The sequence below is a fragment of the Rosa chinensis genome, chromosome 2, assembly GCF_002994745.2.
Source record: "Rosa chinensis cultivar Old Blush chromosome 2, RchiOBHm-V2, whole genome shotgun sequence".
In the NCBI taxonomy this organism is placed as follows: domain Eukaryota; kingdom Viridiplantae; phylum Streptophyta; class Magnoliopsida; order Rosales; family Rosaceae; genus Rosa; species Rosa chinensis.
The window spans coordinates 30,822,632-30,845,273 of NC_037089.1; the positions used below are offsets into that span (position 1 = coordinate 30,822,632).

A 22,642-nucleotide genomic window follows, 5' to 3' on the forward strand; every position below is an offset into this window, starting at 1 on the left:
GAAACCCAACGATGGTACTCAAGTCCTTCTGAGTCCAAGATGTTAAATTCAGGTTGAGTTGGATCAGCCATCTACATAAACAAGAGGGAAGATATAAATTACGCAGTCATAAAGACATCCACGTGAATTATTTTCCAAAAATATGAATTAGATTTCAAGACCAAGATTCATAATGGTCACATTTTATTTTTTTTCGATGCTATGTGAAAATACTTTATCACTGTAATGTTGTGTGTATAATGCGCATGAATTTTCATTATCATGGCAAGATGCAATTTATATGTAGCATGCTAAATAAGGAATAACCATAGCACATTTAAACATAGCATATATAAAAATAAATTGCATGGCATGCTCAAATTTCACAAATATACAACAAAATATATGCTACACATAATATATCATGCGTAAAAATATAAACAATAGCATAATATAAAAACATGCTTAGGAATAATTATATAAATGTAAATAAAAATCACAAAACATGCTCAAAATTGCATAAATAATATATAACAAAATATATATAATCATGCTTAAAGATAATTATATAAAACATAGAGAAATTTTATTCACACATTACTAAATGATAGATACACATCTCTTACTTAATACACAACCTATTAACTTTTTTATTGTAATATTTTACTAGAAACACAACCCCAAACTTCCTAAACTATCCTCATTCACAATACACAATATCTTTTCATTAAATACATATCTTCTTTTTTTTTTTGCTGAAATAAATTGAGATAAATATCTGGTAAGAGATTACCTTTTTTTTTTCTTATACAAGAGAGACTACCTATTGCATTGCTGCAATTGAAAAAAAAAAAAAAAAAAACAAGACCCAAAGAATGACATATATTACACTAGAAGACTTAGCATCAATTCCTTAATGGCTCAATGTGAGAGTTTCGGTAAATCACATGGTCATCACTAAAGTTAATACAATGACACCTAAAGAATGTTTTAATTGCTTTTCACTTGTTGGGTTGAACATACTCAAATGCCAATGGGAATTAGTACTAACATAGAATGACGAGACCTAGCGCTCTGCTAGGGTTGGGAGAGCGCCGTCTTTGGCCTCTCTGTACCTAACTCTATCAACGATGGAGCAAAATTCAGGCATCGTTCTCGGCGCCGAGACCTTGGTGCACGGATCATACCATGTCGCCAGATAGATCGTGGCTCGCAATCTTGCCGGCGACGACCTCTTTTTCTCAGATGCTCTCTGATCTTGGCTGTTCTTTTCTGAGGAGGGAAGTGGAGGTGGGGTATCCCTGGACTGGGATGGCACCGAGAGTTCGTCGTCTTCGTCCAATTCGGGCTCGCCTGAAATCGGAGGAAAGTGGTTCCGATCTGGCAACGCTGACGCTGGTGGGCCAATTGTGGCCTGGAGTACCCTCTTCCCTTCGGATCCATTATGATCGTGCTCAATAGGGAGAAGCAATGGCGACGTTGTCTTTTCAGATCAGGATGGCCACGAGAATCGGGCGTCTGCTGCTGTCTCAGGCACGTTTCAAGTCGACGGTGAGGGGTCGGATTTCGGTCCAGCTTCCCAGCGCGTTGGAGCGGCGATCGGGGTGGAGCAGCGCCTAGGTTTTGGGTTGGACCTGCGCTACTTCTGGTGGAGGCTGGTGGAGTCCCGTTGGTGCGAGCGGGGTGTGCCTGCTCCGACAACGGATGGTGGAGCAGCGGTCAAAGCCGCAATCAAGGTGGGTGCCCAGAGAGGCTTTGGGTGCCCAAAGTAGATCCTAGTGGGCCTGGGCTTCTATTCTGCTAGGTTGCCCAACTAGGGATTTGGGCTGGGTTTTCCTTATTGGGGCTTGGCAGGTGGTGAATGAACCCGAAGCTGTTAGGGTTCGCATTTGGGATCCAGGAGATTTCTTTTGGGCCCTACATTTATCTGCATGCTGGAATTACTTATTCGGTTACTTAGATAGAAGATTGCTCTCTATTCAACGCATTATTTTGTGCGGAGTAGGCAAGGTCGGTCACACTACCGGCGGTTCTCTTGATAGAAGGTTACCCTCTATTCGACGCATATCTTTGCGTGGAAGTATGGTTGACCATACTATTGGTCCCGTTTTACATAGCCCGGACTCTGTCCGGTGCTTCATCAAGTGCTTAATTGCATCCCTCCGTACCCTTGTTAAGTTTTATTTCCGATGCTTTGTTGCATCTATTATTTCTTTTGTTATTTTATATTTTGATGTAGTTTCTACATCTATCAGTTGTAAGTTTTATTATGTTTATTATTAATAAAATTGAGTTGACAGTTTCTCAAAAAAAAAAAAAAAAGCCCATGGGAAATTGCTTGTCATTGAGGACTTGACCAAGACAATATTCATATGCCAATTGTTGAGATTTAAGAACTACTGATGATGAAATTAGAGCGAAACAAAACAATACATCACTAGAGTTTTTGAGGAATTTTTCAACGGTTTTCACTTGCTGTTGTTTGTTCATATCATTTGGATAGTTAATGCATTTTTGAAACTAGATTGATAAGAAGGCTCGATTCCATGCATTCTAAATTATTGAGAATCAAATTCATGATATCCATCTGCAGTAGACTTGGAAAAAAAAAAACTGCATATATTTCTTAATTCCAACTATGTTTCTTTATTGTTAATATAAATATCTCTTTTGGTAATTTAACTTACCCATAAAATGTGATGTTGGGTGTGTGAAAAAAGGGATGTGTATTTAGTTTTAGAGGTATGTGAATAAAATTTCTCTAAAACATAACAAGGCATGCTTTAAAAAAAAAAAATCAATATTATCTAATTAAACATGCTCAAAAGTTCGAATTATAAACAATTAATTATATCATAGTATGAAATTAAATAAATAAAAGATAACATACTTGATTTGGAGAAAATAAAATAATCCTAGCGCACGCACGTGTTGATGCAGGGGTGCGTAGCGATATTTTTAAGCTTGAGAAAAACTGGGCTGCTTCCTCTTGCAGGGGCCACAAAACCTTTTTTTTTTTTTCTTTTTCTCTGTGGTTTTTTCTCTCTAGGCTGCAGGCCTGCTTTTTTTCTTTTGTTTCTGCTGGGCTGCGTCACCACTCAAGGCCCATTTGTTTTTTCTGTTTTTTTTTAATTGGGCTAGGATTCTTTTTTTTTTTTCTGGGCCGGGTCACTCTTTTTCTTTTTTTTTCTTTTCTTTTTCTTCTTCTTCTTCTCGCGTGTTCTTCTTCTCTCCTCCTTCCTCCGCCTGCTCTTTTTTCTTCTGGTTTTCTCTTTTCTTTTTCCTGGTTTTTAGATGGGTGTAATGGAGATTGCAGATGGGTGTCGCGCGGCTGGCAGCAGTGAGGACGGGGTTAATGGCCCAACTAACTGGAAACGGATCTAAATTGGGTCGAGTGAAGCAAAATCGGGTCTGGGTCGTTCGTTGTTCTTCGACGAGTCTGGGTAGGCTTGCTGCAAGCGCGAGGAAGCGACTGGGTCTGGTGCTGCAGGGATCGCCGGATCGATGCTGGGATGGGCTGTTGGGCGAGGGTCTGCAGCGGATGGTGGGCGGGCTGGTGCTAGGCTACAGGTCTGTTGGTGATCTATTGCGATTGGTGGTGAGGCTTATGTGTTGCAGGCGGAAATGCTGGAAGCCGTGCTAGGAGCCCAAGATCCTGCAGGAGGAAATGCTGGAGGCGGGGTGCTGGTGGCAGAAGGAAGAGGAACATTGGGGACGAGGCCGGTCAGAATATTTTTTTTTTTTTTTTACTGTGGCGGCAGAAAAGAAGAAAAGAATTCTTTTTCTTCTAGGGTTTTATGATTTTTTTCGACGGGAAGAGGAAAGAAACTGTTAAAGGAAAAACATATTATGTGCCTTCATCAAAGAAACAGACGAAGAGGGAATCAAGTAATTACAAATCACAGCTCAACCAGCATTTAGTATCATCAATGTAATTGATGTTTCCGTTGTAATCCTATCCCTATATAAAGGGGTTATGAATGAAATAAGTAGATCAATTCTAATCCATTTTTACTTTTACACGTTATCAGCACGCTCAGAGCAAATAGCCAAGAATTTTCTAGTTTCTTTCTCTTTTCCGTCGAAAAAAAAAAAAACAAAAACCTAGAAGAAAAAAAACTTTTTCTTCTTCTTCTTCTGCCGCCACCAAACAAAAAACAAAAAAAAAAAAAATTGCACATCGATCAGCCGGCCTCATCCTTCCTGGCCACGAGCCTCCCACCTGCCGCCTGCAGCAGATCCCAACCTCCAGCCTCCACCCGGGCCTCGCTCAGCGCCCCCCCCCCCCCCCCCCCCCCCCCCCCGCGCATCAGCACCACCTGCAGCCCACACCCACGCCTTCGACCAGATCGGGGACCGCAAGCCTTGCCTAGCCACCTCCTGCTCGCCCAGAACGCCTCCTGAGCTTGCAACACCGGCTGACCAACCATTCCAGCCGGCCTCAACCAAATCCCATCACTGCACCGATCCAAACCGGCCAGCAGCACCGACTCGACCACCAGATCGGCCCCGCTCCGTCCAGCCTCCATCTCCATCGAATTGCTAAGGGCACCCAACTCATCCCACTCGCTCACCTCCGCCTCCGCCTAGCAGCCCAGCTCACCAGGCCGTGAGCCAGCGCCTGCATCACCGACTGCATCTGCAAACAAGCAGAAAGAAAGCAAATGCGGAGGAGAGAGAAAAAAAAAGGGCGGGTTGACCCGGCCCAATTAAAAAAAACAAATGGGCCTAGCGTGGTGACGCAACCCGGTAGGGGCTAGCCTGCGGCCCAGAGAAAAAAAAAGAGGAAAAGAAAAAAAAATAGAAACAGGCCTTCCCCCCCCCCCCCCCGGCCCAAAAAAAAAAAACAGGAATAAAAGACCTGGCCCACTGCTGAAAAAAAGAAAGAAAGAGGAAGCGGCCCAGTTCTCAAGTATAAAAATATCGTTACACACGCTTGCATCAACACGTGCGTGCGCTAGGATCATTTTATTTACTCGATACTAAGTATGTTCTCTTTTATTTATTTTCATACTATGGTATATTTGATTATTTATAATTAGAATTTTTATTTTATTTTTTTTATTTTTTATTTTTGAGCATGCTATTTTATTGCTTATTATATATGTGATATATATTCGTGGATTCTAAAGCATGTGAATTTTATTTATATTTTCTATTTTTAAGCATGCTTTATACCTTATTGTTTATACCTTTATTATATTTTGTTATTAAGCATGTTTAATTAGATAATTTTGATCATTTTAAGCATGCCTTGTTTTTATGTTTTATATAATTACCTTTAAGCATGATTATATATTTCATTGTTTATGGTTTATTTGTGAAATTTGAGCATGCCATGTAGTTTATTTTATATGCTATATTTAAATGTGCTATGATTATTTTTAATGCAACATATCAATACCGTTTGGCCATGATAATGAAAATTCATGCGCATTATACACACACTTATTGTGATAAAGTATTTTCACATAGCATCGAAGAAAAAAAATGTGACCATTACGAATCTTGGTCTTGAAATCTAATTCATACGTTTGGAAAATAATTCACGTGAATGTCTTTATGACTGCGTAATTTATTTCTTCTCTCTTGTTTATGTAGATGGCTGATCCAACTCGACCTGAGTTTGACATCTTGGACTCAGAAGGACTTGAGTACCACCGTTGGGTTTCCGATATGGAAACTGCCTTTGTGGCAAAAGACTACACTGCCACCATTACTGATCCCAAAGATGATGAACTATCTAATAAGGTGAAAGCAGATGCCTTAATTTTTCTGAGGCGACATATTGATCCTAGCCTATGCTGGGAGTACCTTCAGTTGAAGACACCCAAAGCACTGTGGGATGTCCTTAAAGGACGTTTTGGGAACATTCACGATACTTTGCTCCCAGGACTGGCTGTTCAGTGGAATGGAATCCGCTTGCTTGACTATAAAAAGGTCAATGACTTCAACAAGGACATGTTGCGCTTAAAGGCACGTCTCAATTTCTGTGAAAGGGAAATCACAGAAGATGATATGATCTACAAGACTCTTACCACCTTTCCTAATTCAGCTTTTATACTAGCGAACCAGTATCAGTTGGATTATGACAACAAAAGAATCACAACCTTCAAATAAGTTGATAAGCCTACTGCAAGTGGCTGAGAAACAAAATAAGATTCTCTTGAATAACAATGCCAGGCCCATTGGGACAAAGAAAATTCCCGAGGCTAATTATGGAAAAATGAAAGGTGGAAATAACTCCAATGCAAGGGGGTTTAGACGTGCTGATCCCTACCCACGTGGCAACAATGAACCACGTGGAAAGGGACATGGGGATCATGGAAACAAGATGCCAAAGGAAAGAGTTGACAATGAACCATGCTATAGGTGTGGATTCATTGGGCATTGGTACAAGAACTGCCAAGCAAACAACAGAGTAGCAGCCAATTACAAGAGATATAGAGAGTCTAAAGAACAAGAGGCTCACTATATGGAAGAAGGAGGTCATGACGTAGACGTCAACCTTACAGTTGCAGACTCCAATGGCAAAGAGGAACTTGCTAAGTCAATGGATGCTCTCAATCTTGACTGATCTGCTTTATTCATTTTATTTTTCAAAGACAGTTGTGAAGGCATAATGCCTCATTTTTAATTAGACTATTGTTTGGTCTTAAAGTTTATTTTCAATCATGGATTGATGAATAAGATTTCTGAACAAGACCTTGATTTGATTATCGTTGGCTTATTAATAAATTTTGAATTTTATTCTGAAGCACTGAATTTATTCAAATTTATTTACTACACATATTTACATGGTTCGACATAGCACTATAAAGATGTAAAACAATACATCTAGAGAAAAATTATTAGAATGAAAAGAATACCATTCTACGCAAATAGAAATACTCTAAAGAATATGAGTTATATTTTCTAAATACCTCCCATTTATTTGTAGGAATGAATGGAGGAGAACTTGAGTGCTTAGATGTTAGTGGAACTACCCACATAATATTAAGAAATAGGCAATTATTCATTGAGCTAATAGCCTATAATTCCTCTGTGAATACGATGATTGGATTATCACAACTAATAAAATGGCGAGGAACTGCCAAATTTTTGCTGCCTAATGGCACAACATTTAAAGTCACAGACGCTCTATATGCACCAAGAGCTAATCGAACCTTGTTAAAGTTTCAAAGCTATTTGTGCCAACGGTTATCATGTAAAAACACACCGTGAGAATGGAACTGAATACCTTGATATTACATCTAATGACTGTGGAAGGAAACACACATTAGAGAAAATTATGAGTCAATGTAGTGGATTGTACCTCACTACGATTCGGATCATTGAATCCTATATTGTCACCAACAATGAAATGTGGGACACTGACTCATACAGGCTTTTGCATGACCGCCTATGGCACCGAGGTCATGACATGATGATCCGTATTTTTAAAGAACTCACACGGACATCCCTTCTTTCGAGTGAAAAATGGGAGAAAAATCCGCCACACTGCAAGGTGTCAGTTCTAGTATTGCTCAAATGCAATCATTGCCTTCTGAAGTACCAGAAGCACTACCTCCCTCCCATTATGCCTCATTGACTATTTCAAAGGCACATCACTCGTTTTGCAAAGCCTGCTCTTTAGCAAAAACAGAGTCGAGACCTTCCTATGCTAAAGATACAAAACAAAACATTCCATTCTTACAAAGGATACAAAGAAATGTCTGTGGACCTATCCATCCAGAATGCGGACCATTCAAGTACTTTATGGTTCTGGTGGATGCTTCGACAATATGGTCACATGTCGTTTTATTGTCCACAAGAAATGCTGCAATACTCCTAGCACAGATTATACGTTTAAGGGCTCACCACCCTGATCACCCTATCAAGTCTATAAGGCTTGATAATGCTGGAGAGTTTACATCAAAAGCATTTGATGATTATTGCATATCTATTTGGATCGATGTAGAGCATCCTGTACCCCATGTGCATACACAAAATGGTCTCGCAGAAGCCACCATCAAAAGGCTACAAATGGTGGCTAGGGCATCGGTTATGCGCACCAACCTGCCTATATCTGCATGGGGTTATGCAATATTGCACGCAGCTTTACTTATTCGTTTAAGACCCACAGCTAGCCAACCATTTTCTGCGTACTAGTTGGTAACTGGATATGAGCTTGACACTTCACACTTACGCATATTTGGTTGAGCAGTATATGTGCCTATTACGCCCCCACAGCGCAACAAAATGGGTCCTCAGAGATGATTAAGTATTTATGTTGGATACGAATCTCCAACAATTATCCGCTATTTGGAACCCTTGACAGGCGATCTCTCTACCGCTAGATTTGCGGATTGTCACTTTGATGAGACAGTCTTCCCGTCGTTAGGGGGAGATAGGAAAAAGGATTTTCCAAGGGAACGACAGGATTTGTCGTGGTTTGTCCCCACTCTGTCTCATCTTGATCCCCGCACTTCATAAAGTGAAAGTGAAGTGAAAAGAATAATTGATCTTCAGAACGTAGCAAATTCGATGCCTGATGCGTTTACTGATATCGTAAAAGTGACGAGATCACATATACCAGCTGCAAATGTGCCTGCAAGGTTAGAAGTCCCCAACAAGGGGCACGGTGCCGCAGATAGAGGCACTGCAACCGCACTTAGTGGAGGTGTGGTTGAGGCCGTGGCTCCCCAAGGAAGAGGGGGAGGTCACTTGGTTCGATTGACACTCACCCAAGGAAGAAGAGGGTGGGTAAGGCACAAACCAATCATCAATGTATAGAATCCCTCTCATGAGATTGTCTCTGATTATAGTTATGTCCATGAATCAATACTGGAGGACGCTCCAATGTTTGAAATGATTCGAGAGAACAAAGAAATCTCAAAGGATTACGAGAGTACGTATGAGTTGATAGAAAGATCTTCCATACACATTGATGATATATACTGTTGCTCAAGGAATCATAGAGCACGATGATATCGAACCACGCTCTGTTGAAAAATGTCAACAAAGAGCAGATTGGCCTAAATGGAAAGAATCAATCCAGGTAGAATTAGATTCTCTGACAAAGAGACAGGTATTTGGTCAGGTAGTGCTAACCCCACCAAGTGTAAAGCCTGTAGGACATAAATGAGTATTTGTCAGAAAGCGTAATGAGAAGAATGAAGTCCTGAGGTACAAGGCTCGCCTTGTGGCACAAGGTTTCTCACAACGCCCTGGAATTGACTACGAGGAGACATACTCTCCCGTAATGGGCGTAATAACGTTCCGCTACTTAGTTAGCTTAGTAATTTCCGAATGACTGGAAATGCAGCTCATGGATGTGGTTATTGCATCTCTCTATGGGGATCTAGATTCAGAGATATATATGAAAAGTGCCTAATGGCCTTGCATTACCCAAGTCAAGTGACTCTAAACCACAGAGTGCGTTTGCAATTAAGTTGAAACGCTCACTTTAAGAATTGAAACAATCCAGACGGATGTGGTATACCCGTCTAAGTGACTACTTGATTGGGAAGAGATATAAGAACGATGAATTATGCCCCTGCGTATTCATAAAGAAAACAAGTTCCGGATTTGCAATTGTAGTAGTATATGTCATAACTGGTACTCTTGATGAAATAAGAGAAACCGCGAGCTACTTGAAATCCGAATTTGAGATGAAGGATCTTGGGAAAACTCGATTCTATCTAGGCCTTGAACTAGAACACCGAGTTTGTGGAATATTAATCCACCAGTCTGCATATGTCCAAAAGTCAGGCGATATAACATGGACAAAGCACATCCTGCTAGCACTCCCATGATCGGTCGAAGTTTGGATGCAAGGAAAGATTCATTTCGTCCAAAGGAAGATGACGAACAAGTGTTGGGAGCTGAAATTCCCTATCTAAGTGCAATAGGCGCATTATTGTACTTAGCCCAATTTACTCGACCAGACATTGCATTCTCAGTGAACTTGTTAGCTAGATTTAGCTCAACGCCAACGCAGCGTCACTGGAATGGTATCAAGAACATCTTCGATACCTAAAAGGAACCATTGACTTGAGATTGTTCTTTCCCTACAGAGAGACAAGAGGGACCATAGATGGAACTGCAATCCCTGAAGAAAATATTGATGGCGAAAGAGCCACTCACTACACCGAAAAGCCAAATGATGTTTTGGTTGGTTTTGCTGATGCTGGGTATCTCTCTGACCCACATAAAGGTCGTTCCCAAACTGGTTATGTATTTACCATTGGGAACACGGCGATATCTTGGAGATCAACCAAGCAAACCCTTGTGGCTACCTCCTCGAACCGCTCAGAGATCATCGCTCTACATGAGGCGGTTCGTGAGTGTGTATGGTTAAGAGCTATCATCACAAATATTCGAGGGACTAGTGGTTTGCGTTCTACCACTGAAGAGCCTACTTGCATTTATGAACACAATGCAGCTTGCATCGAATAGATGAAGTTAGGTTGTATTAAGGGTGATAACACAAAACACATATCGCCAAAGTTGTTCTACAATCAGCAACAACAGACCCTTCTCAAGATTCAAGTGAATCAAGTAAGGTCTGAGGAGAATGTGGCAGATTTGTTCACCAAATCACTGCCTAAGGCCACATTTGAGAAACATGTGAAAAGCATAGGAATGCGAAGACTTTCCAAGCTCACTTGATTAATGTAATGATCAGGGGGAGATGTAGACGTCAGGGGGAGTCTAACACACACATGTCATTCTCAAATGTAGAAGGTGCGTTGTGCTCTTTTCCTTCGACCAAGTTTTATTTTTGTCCCACATGGTTTTTATTGTTACTTGGCAAGGTTTTTAGTGAGGCAACAACTCATGCACTATTTTGTCTTTGACTTGGCACAAGAGGGAGTGTTAAAGGAAAAGCACATTATGTACCTTCGTCAAAGAAACAGACGAAGAGGGAATCAAGCAATTACAAATCACAGCTCAATCAGCATTTAGTATCATCAATGTAATTGATGTTTCCGTTGTAATCCTATCCCTATATAAAGAGGTTATGAATGAAATGAGTAGACCAATTCCAATCCATTTTTACTTTTACAGAAACTAGAAAATTAAGGTTTTTTTTCTTTGGCTATTAGCTCTGAGAGTGCTGATAACGTGTAAAAGTAAAATAGAATTGGAATTGGTCTACTCATTTCATTTCATAGCCCCTTTACATGGGGAGAGAATTACAACGGAAATTTCAATTATAATGATGACATTAAATGTTGATTGATGATAATCGCTGATTCTTTGATTCCCTCTCCGTCAGTCGTTTTGACAAAGGCACATAATATGTTTTTTCTTTAACATAAATGAAAAAAAAAATTGGGTGGTTGGGTTAAAATACCTTCAAGTTTAACAATGTTTAATTATAGATTTGAAAACAATGACTAAAGTGAATTGCAAATTTAAATTTGTGTGCTTAAAAGTAATATTTTTGGAGAGTCAATGACCAAATTGTCGAATTGAATACTCAATGACCAATTGTGTAATTCTCCCATTAAATTAAGTGTTTTCATCCTATTCATAAATAATGTCCTCACGCTAATAACTTGCTAACATAAGTATTCTCCCACTTCCCACTCTTCTTTTCTGTGTTTCTGATATTTATACCATATACTTAACATAACTAGTGCTCATTATTACATGATAATATAGATAAGGAATACTATCTAGGAGATACATATAATATGTAATCTTTAATCATTCTAATTATGTCCTTTAACAAATTTGAAGTAGAAAGTTGTGAACCCAGTGTCTAGCTCTAAAAACTATGTCAAATTAGTTGTATCCAAAAACTATATTGGGTCTTTTAAGTGCAAACTGTCATTTCTTCCCCTAAATTTCCATCATATTAGAGTTTGTACAAATTGACTTCACATGAAAACACCATGCCACTAGTTATTAATGAGTTTTCAAATTTGATCTTCATTACAGAAAAATGGATTATTGATGTATGGATACTTTTTACAAAACAAACAATAATAATAGAAGTGTATATCGTTTTTGTAGCGCCTTCCATTCCAATATTCTGATTGAGAAAGAATCTCTTCCAGTCATAATGAGATTACAAATGGTTCCAATCAGGAATAAATTACAAAATTCACGAATGATGAAGCTTTATATGACATTTTTTGTTTAAGAACAGGAGAATGGGAACACCACTCAATAAGCACATGCCCCTAATCCCACCATAAACCCATCTCTTCAAACTTCTCCCATGTCCCCTTCACTCTCAAGTGCCACCCAAAACACCATAGCCTTAACCACGGCCCAAAACCCATCAAATATTCTCGACTGACAGCAAATCCACCTCTGGCCCCATCTTCTCAGGTTAAAAGTTCTTAAAATGTACCATCTCCTACTTCAACGCCTAAGGCCATCTCCAGTAAGGAAGGGCTATATTGGGTCTGGGGCTATAATTTAGCCCTCAGAAATATTATTGTTTATTCATAAACAAGTGAATCATCTCCAGTAAGGGAGGGCTAAATTTTAGCCCTTTCAAGTATTTTATGATTTTATATTATGTTTTTCAATTTGTATGATTTTATTTTATTTTAATAATATTATAATTTAGACTAAAATTAATTGTTGAGGAAAAAATTAATTTTTAAGATGTATATTTGGATGAGGTATTTATGTTGTATTATTGATAACATTTTTGAATAGATTTTTTAAGTGCCACGTGCCATTTCGGAAGTAAATATGTAGATTCCCGATTGAATGATACAAAATATTACATAAACTTCCTTAACATGATACAAAATAAATAAATTAAAAAATACATGCACTTAAAAGAAATTAATTTATATAACTAAAATTTATTTTTATCGAATGACATATATATATAAAAATATATATATATATATATATAATTACATTATGCTTAATTACACACCGTTGGATTGCAACGGTTATCTATTATTGGCCATTGGATCAAACCATGCATTGCACCACACCCCTTAATTGGGCTGATTTTCGTGGGTCCCACCAAGGGCTAGAGGGCAAGCCATAGGGTTATTTTCAGCCCTCTCCACCCCCGTCTTTATCTTTGGCTCTTTGGCCCTTCTCTTGTTGGAGCCCATATTGTAGCAAAAAGGGCTATAGGTTACCATATAGCCCTCTTATTGGAGATGGCCTAAGAGGCAGCTACCTCAGGCCAAATTTTTATTTTACACCTTACTAGGAATTTAGGATGTAACACACACACACACATATATATCTATACATAGGGAGGATCTAGAGAGGGACCTCTTTAAACTTAAAATGTGAGAATGTTTTTATTTTTAGCATATAGTTTAATCTAAACTATTCATTCTCTGATTATATATACACACATGAACCTTACAAAGAATTAGCCAAATTGAAAAATGGTTAACCATTTTTTTTTTTTAGGGGAATAAAAGACTAATTCATTGATGGGGAATCATTACAATCAGAGAATACAAAAGCCTCCACACTTGGAGGACAATTGGTGAAGAAATTCACACTAAACTGGCCATCTTTGGCCTCTTGCGCTAGAGAATGAGCCACTAAATTGGTCGTCCGCTTACCGTACCCAACTCTTGCACCCAGAGCCGCAATCAATAGGGCTCTCAAGTCAGATAACAAGAAACCCAGGTCCGAGTGGTCTAGAGACGACCCCGGGATAGCCTGTACTAAATCCATACAGTCAGATTCTACCACCAAAGGGGTAAGATGGTGATCAAGTGCTAACTGCACCCCGTGAATGAGAGCCAGCAGCTCCGCATGCCTAGGTGAGTTAGCCACCTCCAGAGTGTGACGAAAACCTCCCACAACAGAGCCTTCGTGATCCAGAAAGATCCCACCCAACCCAGCCAAACCTGTGTCCATGTTGAAAGCAGCATCCACGTTAAGTTTAATAAACCCAAAGGAATGTTTACACCACTTATGGAGGACCCGTAGACCATTATCCCGAACAGGATGAACATGAGCAGCCTTATAGTCATTCCACCATCCCAGAGTCAAAGGCACCAGTTCATGAGCTGATTTACAATCTTCTTCCCAAATCCTGGAATTCCTATTTCTCCAAGTAGCCCAAATCAACATTAACAAAGGAGAAAAGGCTGCAGGAGCAAGTGTGTAAATAGCAATCAACCAATTCGCCACACAGGATGCATTAGTAAGAGTGGGAATATTAGCCACTTGAAGAATGCTTACTGCATGAGGACAATCTCGAAGAGCATGGATAGGAGATTCCACTTCTTCATCACAAAATGGGCATTGGGTATCAATATCAATACCTCTTTCGCTAAGCCGACTTCGTGTAGGAAGAATATTGGCAGCTGCCTTCCGTACACACACCTTCACATTCCCCTGTACCGGAGCTTGCCATAGATGCTTCCAGAGAGTGGCACTAGGGTTAGGAGTAGAAAAATCATCCTCCAGGATTCTATTCTGAGCAATATGATACGCAAACTTCACAGTGAACCCGCCCTTCTTATCACCTCCCCAAATCCATCGGTCCCCGTGGTTGTGGGGACTCAAAGGTAATGCTTTAATCTTCTGCACGATATGGGGTGGGAATAAGATAGATAAAAGCGGTAAATTCCACACACCTGGAGAAAGAAACAAATCGGCCACCACCGTAGCATTTGCTGAACGATAGGGACTTAGGTCTTCTCCCAATAGCCATGGGTCAGACCAAATATTGGTGGATAAGCCATTTCCAACATGAAGACGGATGCCGGCCCGAAGAATGTCTCTGCCTTGTAAAATACTCCTCCAACCATAAGAGGGCTGGTCACCCAAGGAGGCTTCCCAAAAATTACAGTGGGGAAAATAAATAGCTTTGAGCAGCTGCCCGATCAAAGAATCTGGATTTTGAAGGAGCCGCCATTTGATTAGCAAAATGTTCGTTTTAATTTCATCTAACAAACTATATTTGTTTACACAATTTTGAATGACCATTATTATGGATTTGGTTGACTTTTTATAGACACTATTCTTGCATAGGAATCTAAATGATCAATGATTGAAATCATTGAATTATGATATATTAGTATAAATAGTAAAAATCCTTAAATTCTTAAAGTAATGGTGTTCTCTCTCAAACGGGCATATATATATAGTGAGGGATCCCTGTTTTTGGTCATTAATTTTAAGGGATCGCTCATTAGACTCATTTTTCGATCACATATTCACATCTCAATTGTTGAGTTTTTAAGTATATATGAGTAGATCACTTCTGCAACTTTTCAGCCAAATTGATAATTATTAAGACATTCATAATTGCTATTTACACTAATAAACAAGAATGGTTCTGGTTGAACAGATTTGGTTCGTCTATTGATTTAATCTAGTTCGATATCTTAACGATCATCAATTTGGCTGAAAATTTGCAGAAATAATCTATACATTAGGACCTAAAAACTAAAAGGTCGAAATGCCGAAATAAGATCGAAAAGTGGGTCCCACAAGGGATCCCTTAAAATGACCTAAAAAGAGATCCCTTAATGGAAGGACCCTAAACCAATCACCATTAAGAGTAAAAAATTTAATATATTTACAGCATAAAGAAAAGTGTATAAGTGCATACGCAATTCACGAGCAATTCTCCAAATACTTCTGCTCACAACATCTCAAGGGATCTGTCACCTCCACTATTTCGGCAAAATCAAGTAGTTTTGCAGACTTGATCTCATAGAACCCTTCTACTATATAATTCAATTGAGTCTTCCTAGAACACTGTTCCGACCAGTTCCCACCATTCCTTTGTTCAAATCCTTGTGTGCATTATCTGTGCAAACTCTAAAGTTGCCACAATTGTTAGCAAACACCAAAGTTGCCACAAGTGTTATAATCATCACAGTTAGTGCTAGGCTCTTACTGAACCATTGCCCACTTATTTTTCTCTTCCACTCACATGATTTTCTCTTCAAAACCATCACACCTTATCCTAAATAATATCTTCTGATGCATATACATTATATGCAACAATATAATTATCCTATGGTCAAAGAAAACTAAATCTCTCATTTTTCCAACCATTTCAACTTTATCAATTTAACTTTTAGTGTAGTTCTAAAAAAAAAAAAAAAAATCCTTTAAGTGTATAACATTTTTTAAGCATCTTCAACAACTTAAACTATATTTTAAGTTAAAATAATTAAAAGTGAAATATAACTATAGGTTTAACAATTTTTCTCCAACAATACTAGTTATTTAAAATGTTTTATCAAATTATAAATTGCTGTATGTATAAAGGGCAAAGAAAATATAAAATAGAAATCACTGTAAGTGGCCTAGTGATTCTTGCTTAGTTGGATGTGCTCCCCAATCTAGGTTCGAACCCCGAAGCTATCAAAGTGGCCGGGCACTGTGCTGCAATGCACAATTAGAGCATTTCACATGCGATGAAGGGCTTTATCTTGGGGCTTGGGCCTAGGAAGCCTTTGTGTTCCCCTTGATAAAGTCAAAAAATATATATATATAGAAAATAGAAATATAACTATTCAAAATTCATAACTAATATAGCTACCATTTTACTAAAAGTGATATTTAACTTTGCTTTAGGTACTCAATTGGAGTTGCTCTTAGCTTGTATTTTCATAATTCCAATTTAGAACATCTTTAGCTTAATCTTTTAAATTTTAGTTTGGAACATCTTCGGCTTTAATATTTTGGATATGATATTTTGTACATTTGCTATTTTTATTGTTAGTTTTGAGTTTATATATAGATTTATTTCCAAAAAATTCTTATGGGAAAAAAAAAAAACTGAATGTATACTATGAGTAAAAGACCCAACTTTTAAAGTTCTCCCCTCAAGTCTGAAAATCTCAAGTTCGGCCCTGCACTAGTGACATCCAATCAATATCGTTTCCGACCTCACCAAATTAAAGATGGCGTCATCCTTGACTTCCGGGAGCCTAAGTAAGAGTTTTTGTTTTTTTCTTTTTTGATACGAGCCTAAGTAGGAGTTGGGGTTGTGGAGATGATGGTGGATGTAAAGAAATCACGAGAGAAGAGAAGATGTGGTGGTTTCTTTAAGAATGAAAATATTAAAAAAAAAAAAATCAGTTAATGTGTTTTTGATAATAATTAACTATAGTTAAGTTCTCTAACATGGTCAAGTGCTTATTAAATGGTGATACCACCACCAATGTATAGGTGGTCAGCAAATCGATTCCCTAATACGTACTCATAGTTTCGAAATCCATAAAAGAAAATATAAAGAATTCAACTACCAAGCTTAATGAAAAACCATAGAGAGGAAGAGATGGCATGGTCACGGCTATGCTTTTGAATCTTCAAGGACGCAAGAGGATCTTCCAAGGTGGAGCTCACGGTGGTGGATGGCGTCTATGGAGGAGGATGTGCATAGCTTCTTCGCTTTGGAGGATGGAAATCTTAAATATAAGAATGTCCAATATGGTTTGGAGTTTAAAGTGGTAAGACAATAACTTTTCATTTGGAAGGTCATCTGTTCGAGTCCCATCAAGAGTGGGGTGAGGTAGGGTACAAAAAAAATTAATGAAAATGAAATTTCAAATGAGGGTTCTAAACAGACAGAACAATATAATTAATGAAAAGTTAATGAAGATTTTTTATTTTATTTATATCACTCCCTAGTTCGAGAAATTTTATAATTTCTATAACTAAAGCTTCTTGAGAGATCAAAATAACTTTTTTATTTTTTGTTTTATTCCTGATTTGTCAAATAAATTTTCAATGGTGGTAATAATGAGCACTAAAAGACGATATATGTAACTCTAAGAATATTACTCTGGACACTGTTGAAAATAATTTTTCTCCGAAAGAAATAGTTTTAATAACAAAATTCATCTTAGATTCCAAATATATTTGAAAATATATATAGACTTCACACTTCAAATTTTTTAGGGAAGAAAGAGTATTTCATTAATATCACGTTCTGAGATTTTACATTACAGTGAATGATTTGCATATTACACTAAAGTGTCACTATTTGACTAACTCCCATTCATAGTGAATACAAGCGAAAAGTTCCGTTTGCAAAATTCTCACAAGAGTAGATTTCCCTTTATCAGTAGGAGTACAACATGCATGTCGGGTTTTCATACTAAATGCATGTTATCTGCAAATCAGTACTCATAAGATAAGATAGCCCTTGATAGTAGATTCAATCGCAATAATGGCAAACAATAAAGACTATATATATATATATAAATGACAGAATAAAAACTTGCTAATTGTTGAAAGTTAAAATTGTGGTCATAGCAATTGCAAGACTGAAAAAAGCAGGATTTGCATACCAAATAATTCTTAGTACTAGGTTGCTTTCTTCACAAAAGAGATGATATGGAGTGTACAAGAGTGACGAGGTGTTCCAACTTCTGTAAAAGCAGGTGTACATAAGCCTAATTAAGGTTAACATAGAAGTTGTAGTCACAAGTGAATGATGCATAATATATACACAAAGTTATTACAAAATCTAACTTTGGTTGCTTAATTAAGAGATGAAGGAAAAAGAGAAATTATGAAAAAGAACCAAAAGTATGAACTATGATGAAGTATAGGCATGCATGCATAAATATGTGCGCTCGCACACACACACACAGAGACAATACCGGCCAGTTTTGAAGTACCTAAAACATCATTGGGAAAAATTTTGATAGACAGAAGAAAGTGTATGGTGGAATTAAGCAGCAACATCCAATCGTGCTTCAGTTCCCAATCAAGGATCAAATGCACATGCATCTCTCACTCTATCAGGTGCACTTTGAAACTTTATCCAGAATGTCAAAAACACTTTGTAGAGAACCACAACGACAAAGAGACACCTGCCTTCTTTTTAACACCTGAAACTTGTCCGTAATTAATTTGAGAAGGATGGGAATGTCAAGTTTCATGTATAATTAAACAGACCCTAAGCTGATTTACCATACTCACTCCTACTAGAATCTCTACCATCTTATCATCTAGAGCCATGCAAGCAAGTTGACACACAACAACAAACAGTGTTTGGTTGTTGCACTAAAAAGTAATTGGAGTGAAATGCAATATGGAATCAACAGAAGCAATGTAGAGAGAGTTAAAGCGTGGGGTAAAGTTGGAAGCTAGCTAGAACTGAAAAACTGCTCAAACTAATAACTTTTGTTGTGCAATTGGTATTATATGGGGAATGTTCATCTCAACTTTAATTAACCAAACAAAACCAACTAGCTAGCTTTCTCGCATATGCAGAACTATCATCACATTTCTGTCTCAGGTTTTCTTCAGCAGCATGTCCATTAACTTTGTATCGTGCATGTATCAACCTAACTAGAAATTTGCTACAAAAGGAAGACTTTATCATGACTAACGAGGGTTTAGTGAAATAGTCATGCACAGGGTTTGCTCCTGTGTGCTGAGGGCTGCTAGTTTCCGGTCTTCTAAATATTGTAGGGTTCGGAGGAGGCCCGGGGGAGAGCATAACAGTTGAAAATTCCGAGGCCCAGTCTTCTAAATAACTAATTTGCTCTCGAAATGACAGAAAAAAATATCCAAGACTTGGAAATCAAGGACATGCATGTATATGTCCTCAAAAGTCAAAACTGAAAAAAGACTTCTTTTACCTAATTTCTCCATTCCTGGTTGGGGGATGCATGGGTCCTTATACACTTCGTCCTTATACACTTATACACTTCGTCAAAAATTCAAAAGATTACTAGTCTTTTCTTTTCTCGTGAAAAGAAAAAGTACAATTCTGACCATACAGTATGAACTCAGGAGTACGGAACTTACTACAATTACGGATTTAGAGAAAAGTTGGGTCCTTAGCAACTACACTTCATAAGTCAAGTCTAACACAGCTGTTTCTGAATTGTATCATTTTATGGAGTGTTCTTCAATAATAGAGATTTTTCTGTGTTGATTGATCAGTCTAGTTCCCTCATGGCTTCTTCTTCTTCTGTACTGGTTATATTCTTACTCAGTACTGTTTTGATTATCTCGATCATGCCCAATGTAAACGCGCAAAGAAACCACTCCAAATCCAATTTAATCAGCCCGGGCTCCTCTCTATCCCCCCATGGCTATAACCTCAGTATTTCTTCATGGTTGTCATCTTCTGGCCGTTTCGCCTTCGGTTTCTACCCACAAGGTAACGGCTTTGCGGTTGGTATACGGCTTCTTAATCCACCAAACAACACAGTAGTGTGGACCGCAAATCGAGATGACCCCCCTGTCTCCTCAAACTCTACACTGAAACTTACAGGAGACGGTCTCTTGCTTCGGTCAGAGGGAGGCCAAGAAATACCTATTACTAATGGCTCAAATTTACTAGAAACTAGTGCGATATCAAATGCATCAACTGCCGCTGCAGCTATGCTTGATTCCGGAAACTTTGTGCTGTATGATGAGACTTTTTTTGTTATATGGGAGAGCTTTGATTTCCCAACTGATACAATACTGGGAGGTCAAGATTTGCTGGCGTCCATGGGTCTGATATCTAGTGCATCTGTTGCAGACCACTCCAGCGGGCGATTTTCCCTGGAGATGCAGGATGATGGAAACCTTGTGGCCTACCCGCCAAACAGTTCTTCTCCTTATTTGGCTACTATGACCTTCGGTAGTTACCAACTTAGTCTCAACCTATCAGGCTTTCTCGTTTTGAGTAGCCAATCCAGTGGTCTGACTACTCAGGTCTTGGCAAACGGCTCGTACCATCACCCACAAGACAATAAAACCACAATCTACCGAGCAACACTTGATGTCGATGGGATTTTCAGATTGTACTTGCATAACTTTCTGATGTCCGGTAGTCCAGAGGGAGCTGTAAAGGCTATTTGGTCAGCTTTGCAAGATCCATGCGACGTCAAAGGCATTTGTGGCTTCAACAGTTATTGTGAAGTAGTCATGCAAAAGAAAGCAGCTGAAGTTCACTGCAAATGTTACCCTGGATTTGTTTACAACAACGCCAGTCAGATGTCTCTGGGGTGCTATCATAATTTCACTGTAGGAGGCTGCACCGGAAATGAAGAGCCACGGCTGCGGTACAAGGTAGCGGCCTTGGACAATACATCGTGGAGTAATCATCCTTATTCAGTGACACCTATTCAAAACAAGGAAGATTGCGGTGACTCTTGCCTGGGAGACTGCAATTGTTGGGCTGTGCTATATACAGATGCTGATTGCAGAAAATACAAGCTTCCACTTTTATATGGCAAAACAACTTCAAGTATATCCTCTAAAGGTTTCATCAAAGTGCTTCTACCGAGAAACATGGACAGTATGCCAAATAATTTTCCCTACCTACCCAAAAGTCCGACGGTAACTGAAAGCAAGAATAAGAGTCTAATTCTAATTCTTGCTATCAGTCTGGGTTCCATTGCATTCTTGTGTTCTGTCTTTGCCATCTCGAGTTTCGCCATATACATGCACCGAGTTCATAGGTACAAGAAGCTGTTGAAACATTCGAGTTTGGCATTAGCTGATCAAGAGTACTTCACTTTGCAATCATTTTCTTACTCTGAGCTAGAAAGAGCAACAGATGGCTTCAAGGAAGAGATAGGAAGGGGTACTTTCGGAGCTGTTTATAAAGGAACCCTGTCCGTGGGCAGCTCTAACAAAACTGTTGCTGTTAAAAGACTGGAGAAAGTGGTTGATGAAGGAGTAAGGGAATTTATAGCAGAAATGACCACCATTGGACGAACTCACCACAGAAACTTAATTCAGTTGCTTGGTTTCTGTACTGAGGGTTCTCGGAAGCTTCTTGTTTATGAATACATGAGCAACGGCTCACTTGCGGATCTTATCTTTAAGGCTAAAAGTGTTCACACATCTTGGAAAGAAAGGGTAAGACTTGTATTTGATGTGGCTAAAGGGGTCCTCTATTTACATGATGAGTGCAGTGTCCATATCATTCACTCCAATTTGAAACCCCAAAACGTACTCTTGGATCATACTTGGACGGCTAACATATCTGATTTCGGTTTGGCCAGGCTGGTGCCAAATGAAACAAAAATCAACTCTACTGGAGGAGAAGGAGGAGGAGCGGGAACAGTCGAACAGCTGAGAAGAGGTTACTTGGCGCCTGAATGGCAGAAGAATGCTCTCATATCTGTAAAAGCTGATATCTACAGTTTTGGTATTGTGCTTTTAGAGATTTTATGTTGTAGAAGAAACATAGAAGTAAATGTTTCAACAACAGACGAGATAATTCTTTCGAGTTGGGTCAGTAAGTGCTTTGCTGCTGGAGAATTAGATAAGCTTGTGGAGGACGATGAAAATGTAGATTTGAAAACCCTAGAAAGAATGGTGAAAGTGGGGTTGTGGTGCGTTCAAGATGATCCAGCTTTGCGTCCTTTCATGAAGAATATAATCTTGATGTTGGAAGGGACAATGGACATACCAGTTCCACCATGTCCAGAGCTTCCCTCTCTTGTTTGATAAATGTGTTTCCAACTTATGTCTTGATAAATTATGTATACTTGTGTGTTATAGGAATAAACTAGACTTGTCGATTTAGACTCTTTCATGCTAATTTGGTGTTGGTAAAGATTAGTCTCTAGCTGAAAGAAATGTGTCTGGACTCTGTTCTGTAAACTAAGATTATAGATATGTATATTGTACTCAATATAAGAACACGTTTGTTCATTACAATTAAGATGTTACCATTAAGATGATGGTTTATTGTACTTGACACTAACCTATAAGATACATGGTTGATCATGGTACTTCTCCT

At 38.7% G+C, this 22,642-nt stretch overlaps 2 protein-coding genes across 2 annotated transcripts; one reads left to right on the forward strand and one right to left on the reverse strand.

Moving 5' to 3' along the window:
- Positions 1-13,380: 13,380 nt before the first annotated feature.
- LOC112184104 lies at positions 13,381-18,906 on the reverse strand. Its single transcript, XM_024322386.1, has 2 exons — positions 18,859-18,906; positions 13,381-14,499 (listed from the first exon to the last, which is right to left on the reverse strand). Exons 1-2 carry the CDS (start codon positions 18,904-18,906, stop codon positions 13,381-13,383), a joined length of 1,167 nt encoding a protein of 388 aa, XP_024178154.1.
- A 945-nt stretch (positions 18,907-19,851) lies between these two features.
- Positions 19,852-22,380, forward strand: LOC112184105 (G-type lectin S-receptor-like serine/threonine-protein kinase LECRK3). The gene has a single exon (XM_024322387.2). It carries the CDS (start codon positions 19,852-19,854, stop codon positions 22,345-22,347), a length of 2,496 nt encoding a protein of 831 aa, XP_024178155.1. The 3' UTR covers positions 22,348-22,380.
- The last annotated feature ends 262 nt before the right edge of the window (positions 22,381-22,642 follow it).